This window comes from Scyliorhinus torazame, chromosome 21 (assembly GCF_047496885.1).
Source record: "Scyliorhinus torazame isolate Kashiwa2021f chromosome 21, sScyTor2.1, whole genome shotgun sequence".
Taxonomy (NCBI): Eukaryota; Metazoa; Chordata; class Chondrichthyes; order Carcharhiniformes; family Scyliorhinidae; genus Scyliorhinus; species Scyliorhinus torazame.
Window position 1 is genome coordinate 43,411,492 of NC_092727.1, and position 18,687 is coordinate 43,430,178.

At 46.2% G+C, this 18,687-nt stretch overlaps 1 protein-coding gene across 2 annotated transcripts in view; it reads right to left on the bottom strand.

Moving 5' to 3' along the window:
* Positions 1–3,705: 3,705 nt before the first annotated feature.
* Positions 3,706–18,687, bottom strand: part of LOC140398258 (uncharacterized) — a 94,678-nt gene continuing 79,696 nt past the window's right edge. Inside the window, exons 7-8 of one of the 2 annotated variants that reach the window (XR_011937448.1) lie at positions 14,672–16,942; positions 3,706–11,808 (exon numbers count right to left, since the gene is read on the bottom strand). Coding sequence is in view for 1 of the 2 variants with exons in the window: in XM_072486712.1 (XP_072342813.1) it covers positions 16,234–16,942 (709 nt within the window). In the remaining variant the exon portion in view is untranslated. Of the gene's footprint in view, positions 16,943–18,687 lie in introns of both variants that reach the window. The other variant, XM_072486712.1, reaches the window with a different exon arrangement.

An 18,687-nucleotide genomic window follows, 5' to 3' on the forward strand; every position in this document is an offset into this window, starting at 1 on the left:
CAGTGGGGCAAATTCGGGATTTGCGCTGGGCAGCAGACTCCGGCCATAACGGGTTTCCCAGATAATAATATGCTACACCCTCTCTACTCACAGGATAGCCCCGTTATTTGAGAAATCAATCAAGTGAATGGGTTCAGTTAATCCTTTCTAAGGCAAATATATCCTTTATAGTACTCCAAGAGTGTCACCATGTAGCGGTATCAGTGGTTCCTTAATACTATCCAGGAAAGAAGCCAAATTCTACTCCTCAGTTCCTGGATACCTCGGAGATCAGGGGCGAAATTCTCCGGTATCGACGCGATGTCCGCCAACTGGCGCCCAAAACGGCGCAAATCAGCCGGGCATCGCGCCGCCCCAAAGGTGCGGAATGCTCCGCATCTTGGGGGGCCGAGCCCCAACCTTAAGGGGCTAGGCCCGCGCCGGACGTATTTCCGCCCCGTCAGCTGGCGGAAAAGGCCTTTGGTGCCCCGCCAGCTGACGTGAAAATGACATCTCCGGGTGCCGCATGCGCGGGAGCGTTAGCGGCCGCTGATGACATTCCCGCGCATGCGCAGTAGAGGGAGTTTCTTCCGCCTCCGCCATGGTGGAGACCGTGGCGAAGGCGGAAGGAAAAGAGTGCCCCCATGACACAGGCCCGCCCGCGGATCGGTGGGCCCCGATCGCGGGCCAGGCCACCGTGGGGGCATCCCCCGGGTCCAGATCGCACCGCGCCCCCCCCCAGGAACCCGGAGCCCGCCCGCGCCGCCTTGTCCCGCCGGTAAGGTAGGTGGTTTAATCTACGCCGGCGGGACAGGCATTTTAGCGGCGGAACTTCGGCCCATCCGGGCTGGAGAATCGTGTGGGGGGGGGGGGCCACCAACCGGCGCGGCGTGATTCCCGCCCCCGCCGAATATCCGGTGCCGGAGAATTCGGCAACCGGCGGGGGCGGGATTCACGCCAGCCCCCGGCGATTCTCCGACCCGGCGGGGGTGTCGGAGAATCCCGCCCCAGAATCTTTTTTCTCTAACACAGTTTCAGCTTATGTATCCTTTATAATATGTCACAACAAAGAAATCAGGTGAAGGATAATGTTTCAGGATGATTGGAAGGGAAAACAAGTTATTTAATTCTAAATAACTATCTCATCCAACTCAGTTGCATTAATTAAGTTAAGAAACCCATTCAGAACCAAGATGAGGTAAATAGATTTCTAGATCCCAATGACATCAAGGGATATGGGAATATTGCCAGAAGATGGTGTTAAGATAGATCAGCCATTATCTATTTAAATTGCAAAGCAGACTCAAAGGGGCCGAATGGCCTACTCCTGCTCCTATGTTCCTATTGTAAGGATCCTCCTATTTAAACCCTGTTTGTTCTGTTTTCCTCTTTCTTTTGTTTTGCAATTACAATTCTGATCCATGGACGATTAATGGACTTGTGACTTTAATGCAGGCTTGGCCTTTAATTCAAGCAAGAGAAATCAATGATAACTTAGTTTGAGTGACTTGGCTAATGACCAATGAATTGGCTCAAAATGCTGGGCTTTTGCCAATAACCAGTGGTGATTCGTTCTGATTTCGCTGTAATATTTCTGTGTGACAAGGCTGATTTTGTTTCACTTTGGATTCTGAAGGCTGAATGGAGGAGCTCTAACTCTCTCTCTTTCTCTCAAAGATCTGAGGAATTCTCTCTAAAAATCCAGTGTAAGAATTCTTCTCTTTCCCCAATAAGGTTGGATGTCATTTTATTGAAACTGCAAAGGATTGAGATTAAAACACAGGCTGGAAGCTGGGTTTGATGCAAGGCAAAGAGACTTAAGAGAGAAGTAGACTCAAAGGTGGACCTTTGAGTTGAAGGCCCAGTTTAATAAAGGCAAAAATGTATTTCCAGAAAAAAACCTACTGCCTGTGAGCATTGAATGAATATTTCTGCTAGAAGACCATCACCAACTGTTCACTGGTGGCTTTGATCAATCAGTGTTGCTGGAAGACAGCCTGCTGTAAAGAGCTCAACATCGAAATCAAGGACACTTATACTTCTATTACCTTAACCCTTATTATTTTTAACCCTTTCCATCCCTCTGTGTTTGCCTATCTTGTATGCGTGGGAAGAAGGTGGGACTGTACAAGAGGGGTAGAGTAGGTTAGCCTGCCATTGTTCCATTGTAATTGCTGCATACTTCATCTTTATTTGTTATAAACACAATACAATTACAACTTATAAACCTGGTGACTGTAAATTATTGGACAGCCAAGGGCCAAATAATTTGTGAATGTTTATACAAATTATTGGTTAATTCACTTATGTTGGGACTCCAGGGCCTGTGGAATAGTGAGGCCACAGTTGAAAGTTGTACTTCTGAATACATACCTTTTTGAATGACATTGATCTGTTGGAGAGGTTTCAGAGAAATGGTAACAGGAAATCCAAGACAAGTTAAACTTGCTTCTGACTGAATGCAGCACAATAGCATTTTACTTCTCATTTACATTAGAATTGCAACTACTTAAGATTTATTTTCTCTCTAAGTGGTACAAAATTTTCTTCAACTTATTTTAGACATCACAGACCACATATAGTGATGTATTTTCCCTGGAACCTGAAGGCAGCTCATCAGATGCAAGATATGCATAAAATTTAACCAGGACTCCCCCCAAATTGCATAGCTGTCCCTGGCATTCCGCCTCATTATCAGGACCACTGCCACTTCAACAGAACCCAGTCTTTTGTGACTGCACTTTGAAAAAATACAATAACTGAATCTAATTGTTTAAACAATATTGCAGGGATCTCACTGCTATTTGGAGGACTTGTGGTGCAATGGTTAGTTTCCCTGCCTCTGAGACAGAAGCTTAGGTTTCGAGTCCCACTCCAGAACTTGATGGCCAAGGAAGGTGTGTTTACAACACAGCCAAGCAGGTGAGTGTGCCAACCTACAAATCCTTCCAAAAACAAGCCAATGGCAGGTGATAAGAGCAGGAGAGACTCCTGGTCAGCCACACTTGATGTGGAGTGGCATCCCTCAAGCTATAAGCCCCTGGCCACAGACTAGCGACCTGTTCTGGCAATAGATAGTTATGGAAACAAACTATGCACCACGAGGTGTAGGAAGCAAATTGGACTTGGAACACCGTTATTTACTATCAAGTGACTCTCACTTGATAGTGCTCAGTAGTATGAGCCATGTCAGATTTATCTCTCTTCAGCCCATGTCACAGAACCAAAAGTACCACCACACTCCTCACCCCACTGTCATCATCCTCAACACATATCTCAGCCCAACCTGAGAGCTCCCTTGTCTATATGGTTCAGTTCTACAAAGGACTGAAAACTCCCAAACTGAACCATCTGGGAGAACCTAGTGCAATGCTTTTGACAAGATGCATTTGAATTTTACACATAGTCTCATTGCATGAACAGAATGTTTAGATAGCTCATCACTCCACATGGCTTCCTGTCTGTATGTTAAGTTTTGTTTATAGTGTCAGTTTGTACAACTCATCCAACTCAATTGTATCCCACGAAGTTTTGAATTTGTCTTTTTTCCACAGCTGACATGATGACGTTCCTCGCAAATAAGATTAGGCCTCAATCAAGGCAAAGTTGATTTCACACTGGCAGCAAACAAGTGCATTTAAGTGCAGACACAAATGAAAAAACTTGGGAGGGAATTAATATCACTGGAAGCCATCACAACCATTATTTTAATTTTTAATCAATAAAATCTGCTTTATTTTATATTCAGACAAAATAATCACATTTCAATAGCCCTGCAAATAATTTCAAACTTAAATTAAATTAGTTTTACATGAATTATTTTTTCATCATTCTTTTCGAGCTCAGCACAATATTCGACATCCAAACTTGCAATTGCACTTTTGAATTAAAAGTCACGATAACAAAAACTCTGGACAGTCAAAACCAAGCTATGGCGGTCCATAAAATATTGAATCAGCTACAACATTATTATCCCTCTTCATTCTTTGCCCATAATTCAAAGTCCACAATATAGCACTTTATTACCAAATGAGGAAGGACTATTCGTGTAAGAATTACTTTAGTAATCAAGCTTCATAAAACAGCCATTTTTGTCAAGCAGCTATATTTATAGGCCTCGTTGTAAACCGCATGTCATGATATTCAAACACACCACATCATGATGAACACACCAACAGACAAATCAGAGCACACAACACCACAACCAATCACACACAAAGACAGGAACCACATAAAAGCACGAACACGACACCTAGGGGACAGTAGATCTGGGGACAAGGACACGGACACGACCGGTTTCAACATCACAAACAGGGAATCCCCACGTGCAGAGTATCAAGACAAAACTGTACATAGAGAGTTTAAATAAAATAGCGTTGTACCATATACAACCATGTTGGCTCATCTGTGTGCCCAACACCACATGGTACAGGAGTGGATCGATACCTGCCAACTAACATGCCATTCTGGACATGGACCGCATCGACAAACCGCAGCCGTTGCAAGTCGCGGGGAACCTAGGTACCAATTGGAAGCTCTTCAGGCAGCGATTTGACCTGTACATCCGAGCCAACGAGAAACAGAGTGCCTCGGATGAAACAAAGATTGCACTGCTCCTCTTCTACACAGGGCAGCACGCCCTCGATGTCTTCAACTCACTGGTGTTCGAAGAAGGGGAAAACCAATCCAAGTATGACACGGTCATCCTCAAACTGGACCAGCACTTTAATGTTGAAGTGAATGAAAGTTTTGAAAGATACCTCTTTCAGCAACGCCTGCAAGGTAAGGAGGAGCTTTTTCAATCCTTTTTGACGCACCTCCAAATTCTAGCGCAGTCCTGCGGTTACGGCAGCACCAGAGTCCATGATCAGGGACCAGATTGTTTTTGGCGTTGCCTCCAGTGCCCTACACCAGCAGCTTCTTAAAATAAAAAGCCTCACCTTAGCGCCTGCTGTGGAAGCCTGTGTCCTCCACAAAAATGCAACCTGCCGTTTTGCCCGATTTCAGGCGTCCGAGTTGGCACGGAGGGGGTCCCCAGCCGTCGAATCGGCAAGCCAGGCCGCCCACGACGCCAAATGCATCCAGGCCGTCGATTACTTCCCGACCCGCGGCCCCGACGACAGCGGCCGCTTCCCGCGCTATTCGCGGTCTCCTGCGCTGCTGCGCGCCTAAAATAACGGCCACATTGAGGGACGCACTGCGCAGGCGCGCCCACCGCAAGATCGCACTGCGCATGCGCAGTGGCGCAACGAACGCCGTGACGCCATGACGTGCGGCAATTGTGGAGCTGTACACTTTATAGGGCAATGCCCTGCTAAAACCCGACAGTGCCTCAGATGTGGCAAGATGGGCCACTATGCTGCCCACTGTCGTGCTGCTCGACCCATGGATCCTGCACATCCCCGACAATCTCGCAGACAAGTCAGGACCGTCCAGCCCACGCATCAAGACTTCCAGTTAAGTGATGCAGATGACCAGGATGCCCTCCGCGTTTCCGTCATCGATGTCAATAAGGTCAATGCCATCAATCCAGCCGATGAGTGATGTGCCACCCTGACGGTCAACCGATCGCGCGTCACCTTCCGTCTGGACACCGGCGCATCCCGCCAACCTGATTGCATATTCTGAATTCCAGGCCATGAAGGTCAAACCACCCATCTCGCCATCCCGGCTCAAGATGGTTGATTATAACGGGAACGTCATCCCGTCCATAGGATCTTCCCAGCTACAGATAACTCACAAGACGCACACGGCCACACTCCCCTTCGAAGTTGTCGGCTCATCAAAAGACTCGTTACTGGGCGCACAGGCGTGCAAGGTCCTTCACCTGGTACAGCGCATAATGTCTCTCTCTCCAGATGAGATATCCGACTTCCCGGATGCTGAGTTCCACGCAAATCTCCATTCCCTCCTTGCTCACAACCTGGAGGTTTTTGAAGGCATGGGGACATTGCCATACACGTACAAGATTCGACTCAAACCGGACGCCATCCCTGTCGTTCACGCACCTCGCAGGGTTCCTGCGCCACTCAAAGACCGCCTCAAGTTGCAGCTGCAGGCTCTTCAGGACCAAGGGATCCTATCCAGGGTCACGGAGCCCACGCCATGGGTCAGCTCCATGGTCTGTGTAAAGAAGCCCTCTGGCGAGCTCCGCATATGTATAGATCCTAAAGATCTGAATAACAACATCATGCGGGAACACTATCCCATCCCGAAACGAGAGGAACTCACCAGCGAGATGGCGCAAGCCAAAATATTTACCAAATTGGATGCGTCCAAAGGATTTTGGCAGATCCAATTGGACCCGGCCAGCCGAAGGCTATGCACGTTCAACACCCCTTTTGGCAGATTCTGCTACAACCGGATGCCATTCGGCATCATTTCAACATCTGAAGTTTTCCACTGCATTATGGAGCAGATGATGGAAGGCATCGAAGGGGTACGTGTATATGTGGACGATATCATCATTTGGTCCACCACTCCACAGGAACACATGCATCGTCTACGACGTGTCTTCACCCGCATACGACAAAATGGCCTGCGTCTCAACCGTGCGAAGTGTGCCTTCGGCCAGGCGGAGCTGAAATTCCTTGGGGACCACATCTCACGATCAGGGGTCCGTCCAGATGCATACAAAGTTAGCGCCATCACAGCCATGCCACGGCCGGCTGACAAGAAAGCTGTCCTATGATTCTTGGGCATGGTCAACTTCCTTGGGGAATTCATTCCCAACCTGGCTTCTCATACAACGAATATGCGCCATCTCGTGAAAAAATCAACAGAATTCCACTGGCAACAATTGCATCAGCTGGAATGGGAGGAGCTCAAGCACAAACTGGTCACGGCACCAGTGCTGGCGTTCTTTGACACGACTCGCCCTACAAAGATCTCAACGGATGCCAGCCAATCTGGTATTGGAGCGGTACTCCTGCAAAAAGACAGCACGTCGTCATGGGCCCCGGTTGCATATGCCTCACGAGCCATGACCCCTACCGAACAGCGCTATGCGCAAATAGAAAAAGAATGCGTGGGCTTGTTAACTGGACTGGACAAGTTCCACGACTATGTGTATGGTCTGCCACGATTTACGGTTGAAACTGACCACCGCCCCCTGGTCAACATCATTAACAAAGACCTGAACGACATGATCCCTCGCCTTCAGCGCATCTTACTTAAACTCAGGAGATATGATTTCGAACTGATCTACACTCCGGGGAAGGATCTCATCGTGGCGGACACGCTCTCCCGAGCAGTGAGCACACCACCAGATGCGGAGGGGTTCGTGCGTCAAATTGAGGCACACATGACTCTGACAGCAGCAAATCTGCCAGCTGATGACCCAAGTCTGGCCCACATACGCGCAGAGACGGCGACTGACCCCCTTCTACAGCGAGTGATGCGCCACATGGCGGAAGGGTGGCTCAAAGGGCAGTGCCCCCAGTTTTATAATGTGCGAGATGACCTTACCAACATAGACGGGGTCCTTATGAAATTAGACAGGATTGTTATTCGGCACAGCATGCGCCAGATGATTCTTAATCAACTACACGAAGGCCACTTGGGCGTCGAAAAATGCAGACGAAGGGCCCGAGAGGCGGTATATTGGCCGGGTATTAATGAAGACATAGCCAACATGGTGCTCAATTGCACAACCTGTCAGAGGTTTCAGCCGGCGCAACCTCCGGAGACGTTTCTACCACACGAGTTGGTGACGTCCCCCTGGGCGAAGGTGGGTGTTGACCTATTTCATGCGCTCGGCAGAGATCACATCGTTATTATAGACTACTTCTCAAACTACCCGGAAGTCATGCCTCTACATGATCTGACGTCGTCCGCAGTCATTGGGGCCTGCAAGGAAACATTTGCTCGCCATGGCATTCCAAGGACTGTCATGTCAGACAATGGACCCTGCTTCGCCAGCCGTGAATGGTCGTCCTTTGCCGCAGCATATGGTTTCACTCATGTGACATCCAGCCCTCTACATCCACAGTCGAACGGGAAGGCTGAAAAGGGCGTCCACATTGCCAAGCGGCTCCTGTGCAAGGCGGCTGCTGCCGGATCGGACTTTAACCTCGCCTTGCTGGCCTATCGATCGGCCCCGCTATCCACGGGTCTCTCGCCAGCGCAGCTCCTAATGGGTCGCTCCCTCAGGACGACGGTACCATCCATCCTGGCACCAACAACGGACCATGAGACGGTTCTTCGGAACATGCAAATGCAGCGTGATCGCCAGAAAAGTCAGTACGACACACGAGCGACGGACCTGCCCCCCCTGTCCTCCGGAGACAAAGTACGCGTCCATCAACCGTATGGTGGCTGGTCAGCACCGGCCGAAGTCCTCCGACGTGTGGCTCCCCGCTCGTTCCTGGTTCGCATGCCGGATGGTTCAGTGCGTCGCCGCAATCGGCGCGCCCTTCGCCGACTTCCACGCTCGCAGCCACACAGTACGCACACGCCAGATCCTCAACAGGCTTCCGAGGATGACTTCGTGGAGCTGCCGCAGATCACGCCCTCTCCATCGCCACGCATGGCCATGCTTGCACATCAGCCGGTGGTTCTTGACCCACCCTTGAGGCGGTCAACCCAAACTTGTCGCAAGCCCATTAGACTGGACTTATAACACCGTTCATATGTCTAACAAGTTACACACTTCTGTATGATAACCTGTTGTTGTTTATCGTTCCAGATATCGTCTGACTGGACCACTGTTCAAGTTCTTTTCTCTCGTTCGCATTCATGTTCTGTTATGGTACAACCTTGTTCATGTGACGCACCCGACATCGCCCCATGTAAATAGTTACGTCATATGCACATGCTGTACACAACACACACACACTCGTAGATGCACTCACGACACGATTATATTTATTACCACTTAGGCACATATCTTTGTAAAAAGGGGGGATGTCATGATATTCAAACACACCACATCATGATGGACACACCAACAGACAAATCAGAGCACACAACACCACAACCAATCACACACAAAGACAGGAACCACATAAAAGCACGAACACGACACCTAGGGGACAGTAGGTCTGGGGACAAGGACACGGACACGACCGGTTTCAACATCACAAACAGGGAATCCCCACATGCAGAGTATCAAGACAAAACTGTACATAGAGAGTTTAAATAAAATAGCGTTGTACCATATACAACCGTGTTGGCTCATCTGTGTGTCAGAACACCCAACACCACACCACACTTCTAACTTCTTGATTGGGCAAAGCAGGGAAAAGAAGATTTGAAAATTAACATATGGTACAAATGCCTTCGTTCACTGCAATCAATAAGAAGTGTTTCTATCTAAAAGGCACACAAAAATGACCTGATAAAGTTAACTATGTAGTAAAGGAATTTGCCTTTGTGATTTCTTGCCCTGTTTAATGACAAGCTAATTGGAAAATTGAATGAATGGCCCAGATCAGCCGGTCTCCGATGGCGACAGAGGGTGGGTGGGAGATATTGGAGAGACGGGGATAGATCGGAGTGTCGGGTTATGTAAGGGGGTGGAGGGGTGAGCGTGGTGTTGTATAATTACCTAAGAGTTACATTTGTTTTTCTTCCAGTCTAACATTTCTTGGGCAATTATTCTCAGAAGAGTCAGAACCTTCTGAGGTCGCCGACTATAACTCAGAGTTGGAGATTTTTTTCAGGATCCCAGGGACCAGAGGAATTGCTCATCTTCCCAGGCAAGTTCCAAAGCATTCCCTTGCGTTGGGACTTCTGAGGGGCTGGGGGAGCAGTTTCCAGGGTACCTCGAAGGTAGAACCATCCGGAAAACAGAAGATCTGGGCCATTATTTTATTATATCTTAATACTTCAGCTTAGTCTTATCTGGAAAATAATCTAGAAACAGGTCAAAATAATTATTTAAAGCAGAGCCATCACTTGAACTGTAAATGTAAGATTTAGACTCCATATCTAATTCTTTGGATTTTTAAACATGTATAATTATGGTACTTTCGTACTAAGCTGATTGTTCAAAGAACGTATCTCAAAATGAAGAACACAAATTTCATAAAGACTATGTAGCTAGTTGAATACCCTTCAAACCAGACATTCCACAAACTCAGACCAGCCTGCTAGGGTGGGATGTGGAGGGTGCATACAATAAAGCAATTCAAGTAATTCTATTGAAAGGACAGTCTGTCTCATGCTGTGCAATAAAGGACACATCAATAGTCCTTTCACTGCTTGGTGAATGTCTGGTACTGGGTGAATCGTTGTAGTCCAAAGAACAAACAGTTCTTCTTTGGTGCCTAATTTGTGCAGTATGTCACTAGGCAGAGCCAAGTTGTTTCCCTCAAGTTCCATACATATTGCATTAAATACACAAAAATATATTACCATTCTGTACTTCGCAACGAGTTAGAATTCGGTCGATCACCAAGCTAAGGACATTTTTTAATCTTCAGTGCTCCAGGCACACAGCTTGGTTTGGTGGGTGGAGATAGGTTACAGATCAGCCAGGATCTCACTGAATAGCAGAAAAGGCCTTGTGGCTTAATTAACTCCTATTTCTATGATCCTATCCAAGTTCCCAGTTTGCCTTCACAGCAAATCAAGCACTTTGATGAAACAAGTAGAGATCCTGGACAGGATTCTCCAGCCTCCCAGCCACATGTTTCTCGGTGGCAGTGCATGGTGCACCTGATCCACCAGCAAACCCACGGGCAGGGGTGCGCCGCCAGCGGGACCAGAGAATCCTGCCGCCAGCAAACGGCCGGACCTCCCGTCCCCATCTTCAATTCATCCATTACTTTGAATACATATCAACGTTATTTTATTTCTATCTTCATTCACAAAGTATAAAAACAGCCTGGAATAGAATTGAGTGACTCTGCAGAGAAAGATACAACACATGTGATAAATAATGGGTCTTGGCAATTACGAGGTGTAAAGCAAAACTACAGGAGCAACACTGAAGAACAGTGGGCCGAGCTCGGGCATTCTTTTCGAGACTCAGTGCAGAATTGATGGACCAAATGATCACTTTCTGCACTGTAGGGATTCTATGGAATACCATACTGCATAACATAAGGATGTGTAGTTTCTCAATAGCCTGGCAATTTGTGTCAGAAAGTGCAAAACCGATTTTCTATAATTGAGACCTTTGATTTTACAGGTCAAACAATACATATCTAGTTGATAATGTACCAAAATTCCTATCATCAGTGCAGCCATTTTACACCAATTGTGCAACAACAAACAACTTCAGAAAATGAGAAACAAGAATGTAATAGGTATGGAAGAGGTAGTCAGATTTAAATTGTAGAAGTGTAGGAGATTCACTGTCACTCGTCTGTTTACATATTTATCCATGATCTGCTCCAATCCAATGTGGGACTATATTTATGCAAATAATTCAGCACACCAATCCATTATCATCTACCACATAACCCCATACCTCATTACACATGTGCAGGGAAAACAGAGTTATTTAGAACACAAGATAATGTTTTGCATAACTTTTTTGGATTAGTGAGTGGGATGTTAGAAAATAAAAATATTTCGCGAGTTTTCTTAAATTCACTAGTTAGAACTCTAACATTAGTGTGACTGGAAAAGATGAATGTACATTTTGAGAACTATAAATATTTCCACACGTGATAGAACAGAGAACAGTACAGCACAGAACAGGCCCTTCAGCCCTCGATGTTGTGCCGAGCTTTGTCCGAAACCAAGATCAAGCTATCCCACTCCCTGTCATTCTGGTGTGCTCCATGTGCCTATCCAATGACCGCTTGAAAGTTCCTGAAGTGTCCGACTCCACTATCACAGCAGGCAGTCCATTCCACACCCTAACCACTCTGAACGGATCTGAAAATAAAATATTTTCTAGCGAGTTAATAGAGAATATTCTCAAAGCAGTCAATGGACGCTGGAAACTAATTCCTTGAATTTAGAAAAAAAAAGTATCTTCAAGTAGAAGTATATAAAAACATAATAATATTCTTTGCTTCAATTCCACTCCCCCCCACGATATTTCCTGCCCATTGAAATTGAATTGTGAAAACGGGGATTGAAGAGTGGGATACAATTCCAAGATTTCTGTTGGTAGCATGAAGAAGGAAGATCCTCTTTCCAAAAATAGAGGCGTGGCTGTCCTTAAATCTTTCAAAGTGGAATATTTTCTACCCAATAACCAAAATTTAATAGGACAATACTCATCAAAAGACCACATGAATTGTTTGAAGAGAATCCTGGTTTTATATTTAGGGGCAGCACGGTGGTTAGTACTGCTGCCTCATAACTATAGGGACCAGGTTCAAATCTAGCTTCAGGTGATTGTCTATATTGTTTTCACTTTCTCCCGATGTCTGCGTAGGTTTCCTCCGGGCGCTCCGATTTCCTCCCACAGTCCAAAGATGTGCAGGTTCGGTGGATTGGCCATGATAAATTGCCGCTTAGTGTCCAAAAGGTTAGGTGGGGCTACTGGGTTATGAGGATTGGGTGGCATCATGGGCTTAAGTAAGGTGCTCTTTCCAAGGGCCGATGCAGACATGATGGGTAGAATGGCCTCCTCTGTACTGTAAATTCTATGATAGCTCCAATTCAATTAGGCACACGCTGCAGTGGCCAGAAGAGGTACTGCAACACAGTGCCTTAGTTCCAGGACTGCACTTCAGGTAAGTGTCAGGTGCGGGAGGATAGGGGATGCCCTTCATGGGCGTTCTTGGTGTCATAGGATAGGCAGAGGGAAGGCTGGTGTAAGTTGTAGCAAACTCATCAAAGGACCAAAAATGAACTGGACATGTTGGAAAAGGACATTCCATTTTAAAAGGACCGATTGCTGTACAAGCCATGTCTGCAGGCAGACAACTGAATCAAGACAAACAGGCCATGAGTCATGAAACGGCCCAATCTCATTCAAAGAGGGGCAGTTGAAATGCAAATCACTTGCTGCCCTGGCCAGACGGAACCACAATACCTTAATGGGATAACAATTAAAGTTGTCTCCAGCGACCATTATCAAGAGACCAGCAGAAACCAGAGATATTGCAAGCTTTTGTAAGGGCACTGATTAAAATCAAATTACATTATGACCCCTTTGGTTGGGGAACTTAATCACTTCCATCCTGTCAACAATCAAAAAGGCTTCCTTTGTCCTGGAACTCACTTGTTCACTTGACCCATTCATGGTTTTGCCCTTAAAATGACAAGTCTGAGGAACTGTTGCAAAACTCTACTCTCCTGCCTGACACATGCTTCGCCTTGCTGAAAACAGACCACGGGAACCGGAGGAACAACAGCCGCAAGGACTGGCCAGCTTGGAAGAAGATCTAAAGAAATCTGTGCCAACGTTTTGTTAACTATCCTGTCCCTGGAGCGGTGAGTATATTCCTCCAGCTCACAGAAAACTCCCAATTAGTATAGCTTGTTGAGGTTTGGGGTGGGTGAGTGAATATATCTGTGTATCTGTGTTTGCGGGCATTAAAGTAAATCTGTGTAAGCTGTAAGAATTTTCGATGTGCCGTTTAGTCTCTTGTTTTACACATAGTATTTCATAATTGGTGTTTGTGTGTGTGGGTTAATCTGAGTTGCAGAAGACTTAATTTCTCTTGAATAAATCAATTATTTTAAAACTACCATTATTTTGGTCTCACCTTCCTATCACTGTCCGCTCTGGTCAAGTCACAATAATTGCCAGGACATAATCCCGTAGTCAAGGACCAGAAAAGGGAATCTGAGCGCTTCGAACACGCTCACTCAAGAGAGTCTACTGGTCAGTAATAAACAGTGGTCCCTCTTTCTCTCTCTCTTGTGAAGTTGCACTAGTGGGCACTTCCGGGTGACATTTCACCATCACAGGAGAGAGACTCACACAGGTGCAGGTGGCAGTCAAGGTAACTGGTGTGGCATAAGGACAACCTCACTGGTTAGGCATAAATGGTGAGACTTGTCCCCTCTCTCTTGCGAAGCTGTCCCAGTGCGACACATCTGGGTTGTGGTTTCAACACCTGCAGGAGAGAGACACCCAGTTATCTGTGACATCCAATACCAGCCAGTTATGGAGTAAAGGAAACCCTTTTTGTTACACTGGAGTTCCCAGGTCCTAGTGGGGATAGAGCCCCAAATCTGAAGGGGCCCATAGATTGAGGCCATCTCCACCCCTTCTTCCACAGGAAATCCCATCCATGCAATTTTACTCTTCCTCTGCCCCGCTTCAGAATCCACTGTGGGGTGTACGTAAAATTCTGGCTCATAATAAATTTACAGAAAATTACTCCACTAATTAAAAATAGTCATGAGCTATTCGGAGTGAATAAAGGCTTGATGAATATTTACACATTACACAGAATTAATATGGAATTTAGAGCAAAGAATAGGCCATTTGGCCCAGTAAATCCATGGTCCCCTTGGGCCTTCTCTCATCTTTCCTCACCTAACACTAATGGTGTTTCTATTCCATTCTCCTTCAAATGTGCATTTAGTCTCCCCTCAAGTGTGTCCACACAATTGGCTAAACCATTCCCGCAGCAGCGGGTTCTACCTTCCTACAATTCTCTGAGCAAGGTAGCCTCTTCCAAGCTCCCTATTTGATTTCCTGGGGATTATTTTACGTTGATAATTTTCACTTATCCACAAAGTGGAAATACATGCTCTCTCTGTCTACCCTCCATAATTTGAATGAACAGATCACTACTGGGCTTTAATGAAAAAACTCGTCCATGATATTTACTTTTTGCTGGTAGTCTCGTCGTTCTGATCATTCTTGTTTTTTGCCAAAAGCTTTTTTCATCCTCTCCAGTGCTTGTTTATATATAATAAATTCCAAAAACAAATGGGGCGGGATTCTCCGTTCCCCGACGGCAATTTAGTAATTTTATTGGACGACCGAATTGGGGGTGCCTGTTTTCGGATGCTCCTCTCCCTCCAAAACAGCGTCATCGAGGTCATCAAGGAGTACGCCGCTTGCCGTTGGAACATTAACTGAAGGCCCTCCCCCCGATGGGTTGAGTTCCCGATGGCACAGGGTACGTGTGCTCTCAGTTTTCATGAACCTGGTGTGGCGGCTGTAGACTGTGTCCAGCGCTGCCACAGTCGGGAGTGGAGGGGTGGGGGGGGGGGGAGCCGTGCTGCTGGCCACGGGGATTGATGGGGAGTGGTCCGGGGGTGGCGAGGGGGTGTCCAGAGAGGCACTATCTGGCAGGTCGGGTCCACACGCAGCCTGCACCATGTTGTACGGAGCGACCGCTGCAGATCGTTGCAATGCACTGTCACGGACCCGGCAATTCTCCAACCATTTATTCCATAAAGGCTGTGTGTTTTACGTGGTGCGGCTGCTAGCCACTCACCGGTCGTAGGGTCGGTGCTGGGGTCTCGCCGATTGTTTCATCGTAGAACTAGACACTTCTTACGGACATCGCCTCAAAATCGGAGAATCCACCCCAGGATATCTTAATTTCACTTCAGGAATATGTCTATCCAGCTACCTTCAAAAAAAAACCTGATGTAAAGCAAAGTCTCCAAGTATTCTCCAGTTGAATCATTTATAACTGCTCAGTGTAATGTGAATGTGTGTCAAATGACCTCCGGTCATTTCCTAAAGAATCTTTCTTCTGATCTAAACAGCAGTTGCGAGGAGATTATTCAATCAATGGAGGGATGTTAACATCACAGCCAAACCTGCTCCTGTCCCTATATGTAACCTCCAGACATGTGGGTAGCAATCAGGAACTCTGAAGAAGAGTCAAAATGTTAACTATGTTTCTCTCTCCACAGATGCTGCCAGACCTGCTGAGTTTATCTGGCATTTTCTGTTTTATTTCAGATTTCCAGCATCCATAGTATCTTGCTTTTACTATAGTCAGGAGCAGGGATCTTGGTTGCTTTTCCCCTCTCGAGCTCAGAGGTACTGACTGAATTGTCGTACCTCACCTTTGCCCCATGTGAATGCACCTAAAGAGAGACTATGGCTGGAATTCTCTGGTCATTCGCTGGGAACGGGATTTTCTGGTTCAATGGGAATTCCCATTGACAGCGGTGGGAACAGAGAATCTTGCCCCCAGCAAACGGCATGCCGCCTCATGCCACCGAGAAACACGCAGCTGAGAGGCCGGAGAATCCCACCCCAGGATTCAAAACAGAAACCAGTGGAATTAATACAACTTCGTTAACAACTCGCCAGATCCTGCTACATTCTAACTATATTTACCGAGTTATTTGTGTTCTACTGGAAGATAATCACATTTGTTACAAAATAATATTTTTCTCTGCTAATTAGGAACAAGGTTTTAATCTTTACTCCAGCATGCTGCTGTCTCCTTCAGCATCCGGATTCTCTGTTGTGGGTGGATTGTCGTTATCTTTGTCATCAACCATTAACTTCGATTTCTCTTCAATATCCCTTGTGCCTTTCGGACTTTCATCCAGCTGATCCTGAGTGCTTTCCACTGTCCCACTAACTCCACCATGAGGCAGAGCTTCTTTGGTGACCTCATCGCCTGGTTCATCAGAGGGTTCAACATCAATCTCAGTGCCTTCCTTAATTTCATTGCCAGTCTCCTCTTCTGCAACAAATCCTTCCAATTCGGTGGCACAGATGTCAACATTCACTGTACCGACAGATGTAGGCTCAATTAAATCTTTCTGATCTAACTCGGTTCCACAGATATTATCTCCTGCTGCCTCAGTGGTCATGTCGGCTTCAGATTTGCTGCCTTTGTTTGTATCCTGTTGTAGTTCTTCACCACAGATATCTATATCTGCAGTAAAATGTACTTTTCCCGGATCGCAGCTCAGCTCTGTAGCACAGACGTTAACCTGTGCAGTATCAAGCTTATCTGTACTTGCATTGCCTTCCAGTCTGCTCTTACATTCTTCGTGGCTTACTCCAGCAGTCTCCAAAAAACTGACATTTTCGTCCTCAGCAAACGTCAACTCCTCTCCTGAGTTGTACTCACTTCCATCTGTAACTGGATACTCCACTGCAAACAAGGCATCATCAGCTCTGAAAAATAAATGAATCTCAATTAGACTAACATTCCAAATTATTTTATCTTTCCTGTTGGCATCTGGATATAGCATTGTGTAATAACCCCCATGAAATCCACGCGGATGACCCAATTGATCTCCCCGTGAGGCTCATGGAATGCCAACCCCCCCTCGGAGGCGGAGAGGCCTAACAGCTGGGGCTCATTGAACCGGCTGTTAAAAGCCAGCCAGGATTGAAACCGGCACTTCGGATGGTCCAGACTGGGATTGATGCACGCCGTGCTGGCAGCGTTGTTTTCCTTTGACAGAATAAACCTGCGTGTTTAAGCCTTCTCAGGATTCCTGTGAATATTATACATTGTCTCAACATCAAATGCATTCATTGACCAAAATTGAATTGATGTTCAAAATCAGCTAAGGTTAACGGCATCAAAAGTCTTTTCGCCGGTATTTTCAAGAGTCCATTGTGATATGGAGGTTTTCTTCAAAAGTACTCCAAATTACCAATCTTATTCAAGTAGGCTATAGAGTGGGAAATGACACAAGGAAGAGGGTCAAAAAGACAAGGGTGTGGGGAGAAAACCATTTTTCTCAACTGAATATATTTTGCTTTTCAACATCAAAATGAAGTGACCAATTCAAATGCTTAAATTAAGTAACCTTATTTTTGATATTAAGACTGTCAAATCTGAATAACTTATCAATTATTTGATATTGACAAGCACAGAAGTGACTGGAAGAGAGTTGTTTATGTACTTCATTGCTTTTACAACAATGATGGCATGATACCAAGTGGGCACCTTATGGGGGGATTTTGTGGTTGCATTGGCCGCAGATGTGAATGGCACCGGGGGCGCAAAACCCCGAAAGGGCTCGAAACTCTTCCCCACCCCCATCCCCAGTGATGTATCCAGGTTCCCGCCCAGGAATGTCAGGAACCTCATTTCAATACATTTTAATATAATTAGTGGACTTCCCTGCTGCATCGACCCCCTGCATTATGAATTCCATCCTCATCGATGCGAAATCACATCAGCAAAGTTTACAGCAGGTTTTTCAAAAACGTGAATCAGGTGAAGAAAAGCCGCTGAGGGACGCAGGTTAGTATCGTCCATCACGTCACAACTGAATGTGGCAGAACTGCAGAGCTTGGATCTTATCCATTGGGTATGAGATTACTTAGCTCTATATATCACATGTTGCTTTGTTTTTTAGCGTGGCAATGGTTCTGAGTTGTTGCCTCGTCAGGTTGGGAACTCATTTTTAGGTATGCCTGGCATGATCCCCTGCACTCCTCATTGATCAAGTGTTGATCTTGATGTTAATGGTAGAGTGAGAAAGGGATATGCAAATTGTGGTTAAGTACAATTCTGCTGCTGCAGATATTCTACAGCACATCATTGTTGCTCAGTTTTGCTAGATCTGATCTGAATCTATTCCATTTAACACGGTAGTTATGCAACTCAGTGTGAAGATAGGATTTTGTCCCACACAGATTGTGCGGTAGTCATTCCTATCAATACAGTCATGGAAAGATGCATCTGTGGCAGATAGATTGCTGAGGAGGTTCCCTCACCACCTCCCACAGGCCCATACTGGCATGTATGTCCTTTTGGACTCAGCCATTGCAGTCAGTCATGGGGCTACCGACTCATTCTTGGTGATAGACATCTCCAACCCTGAGTACATTCAATACTTGTGGCTCTTGATGCTTGTTCTAAGAGGTGTTCAACCTGGAGGAATACTGGTTAGAGGGAAAGT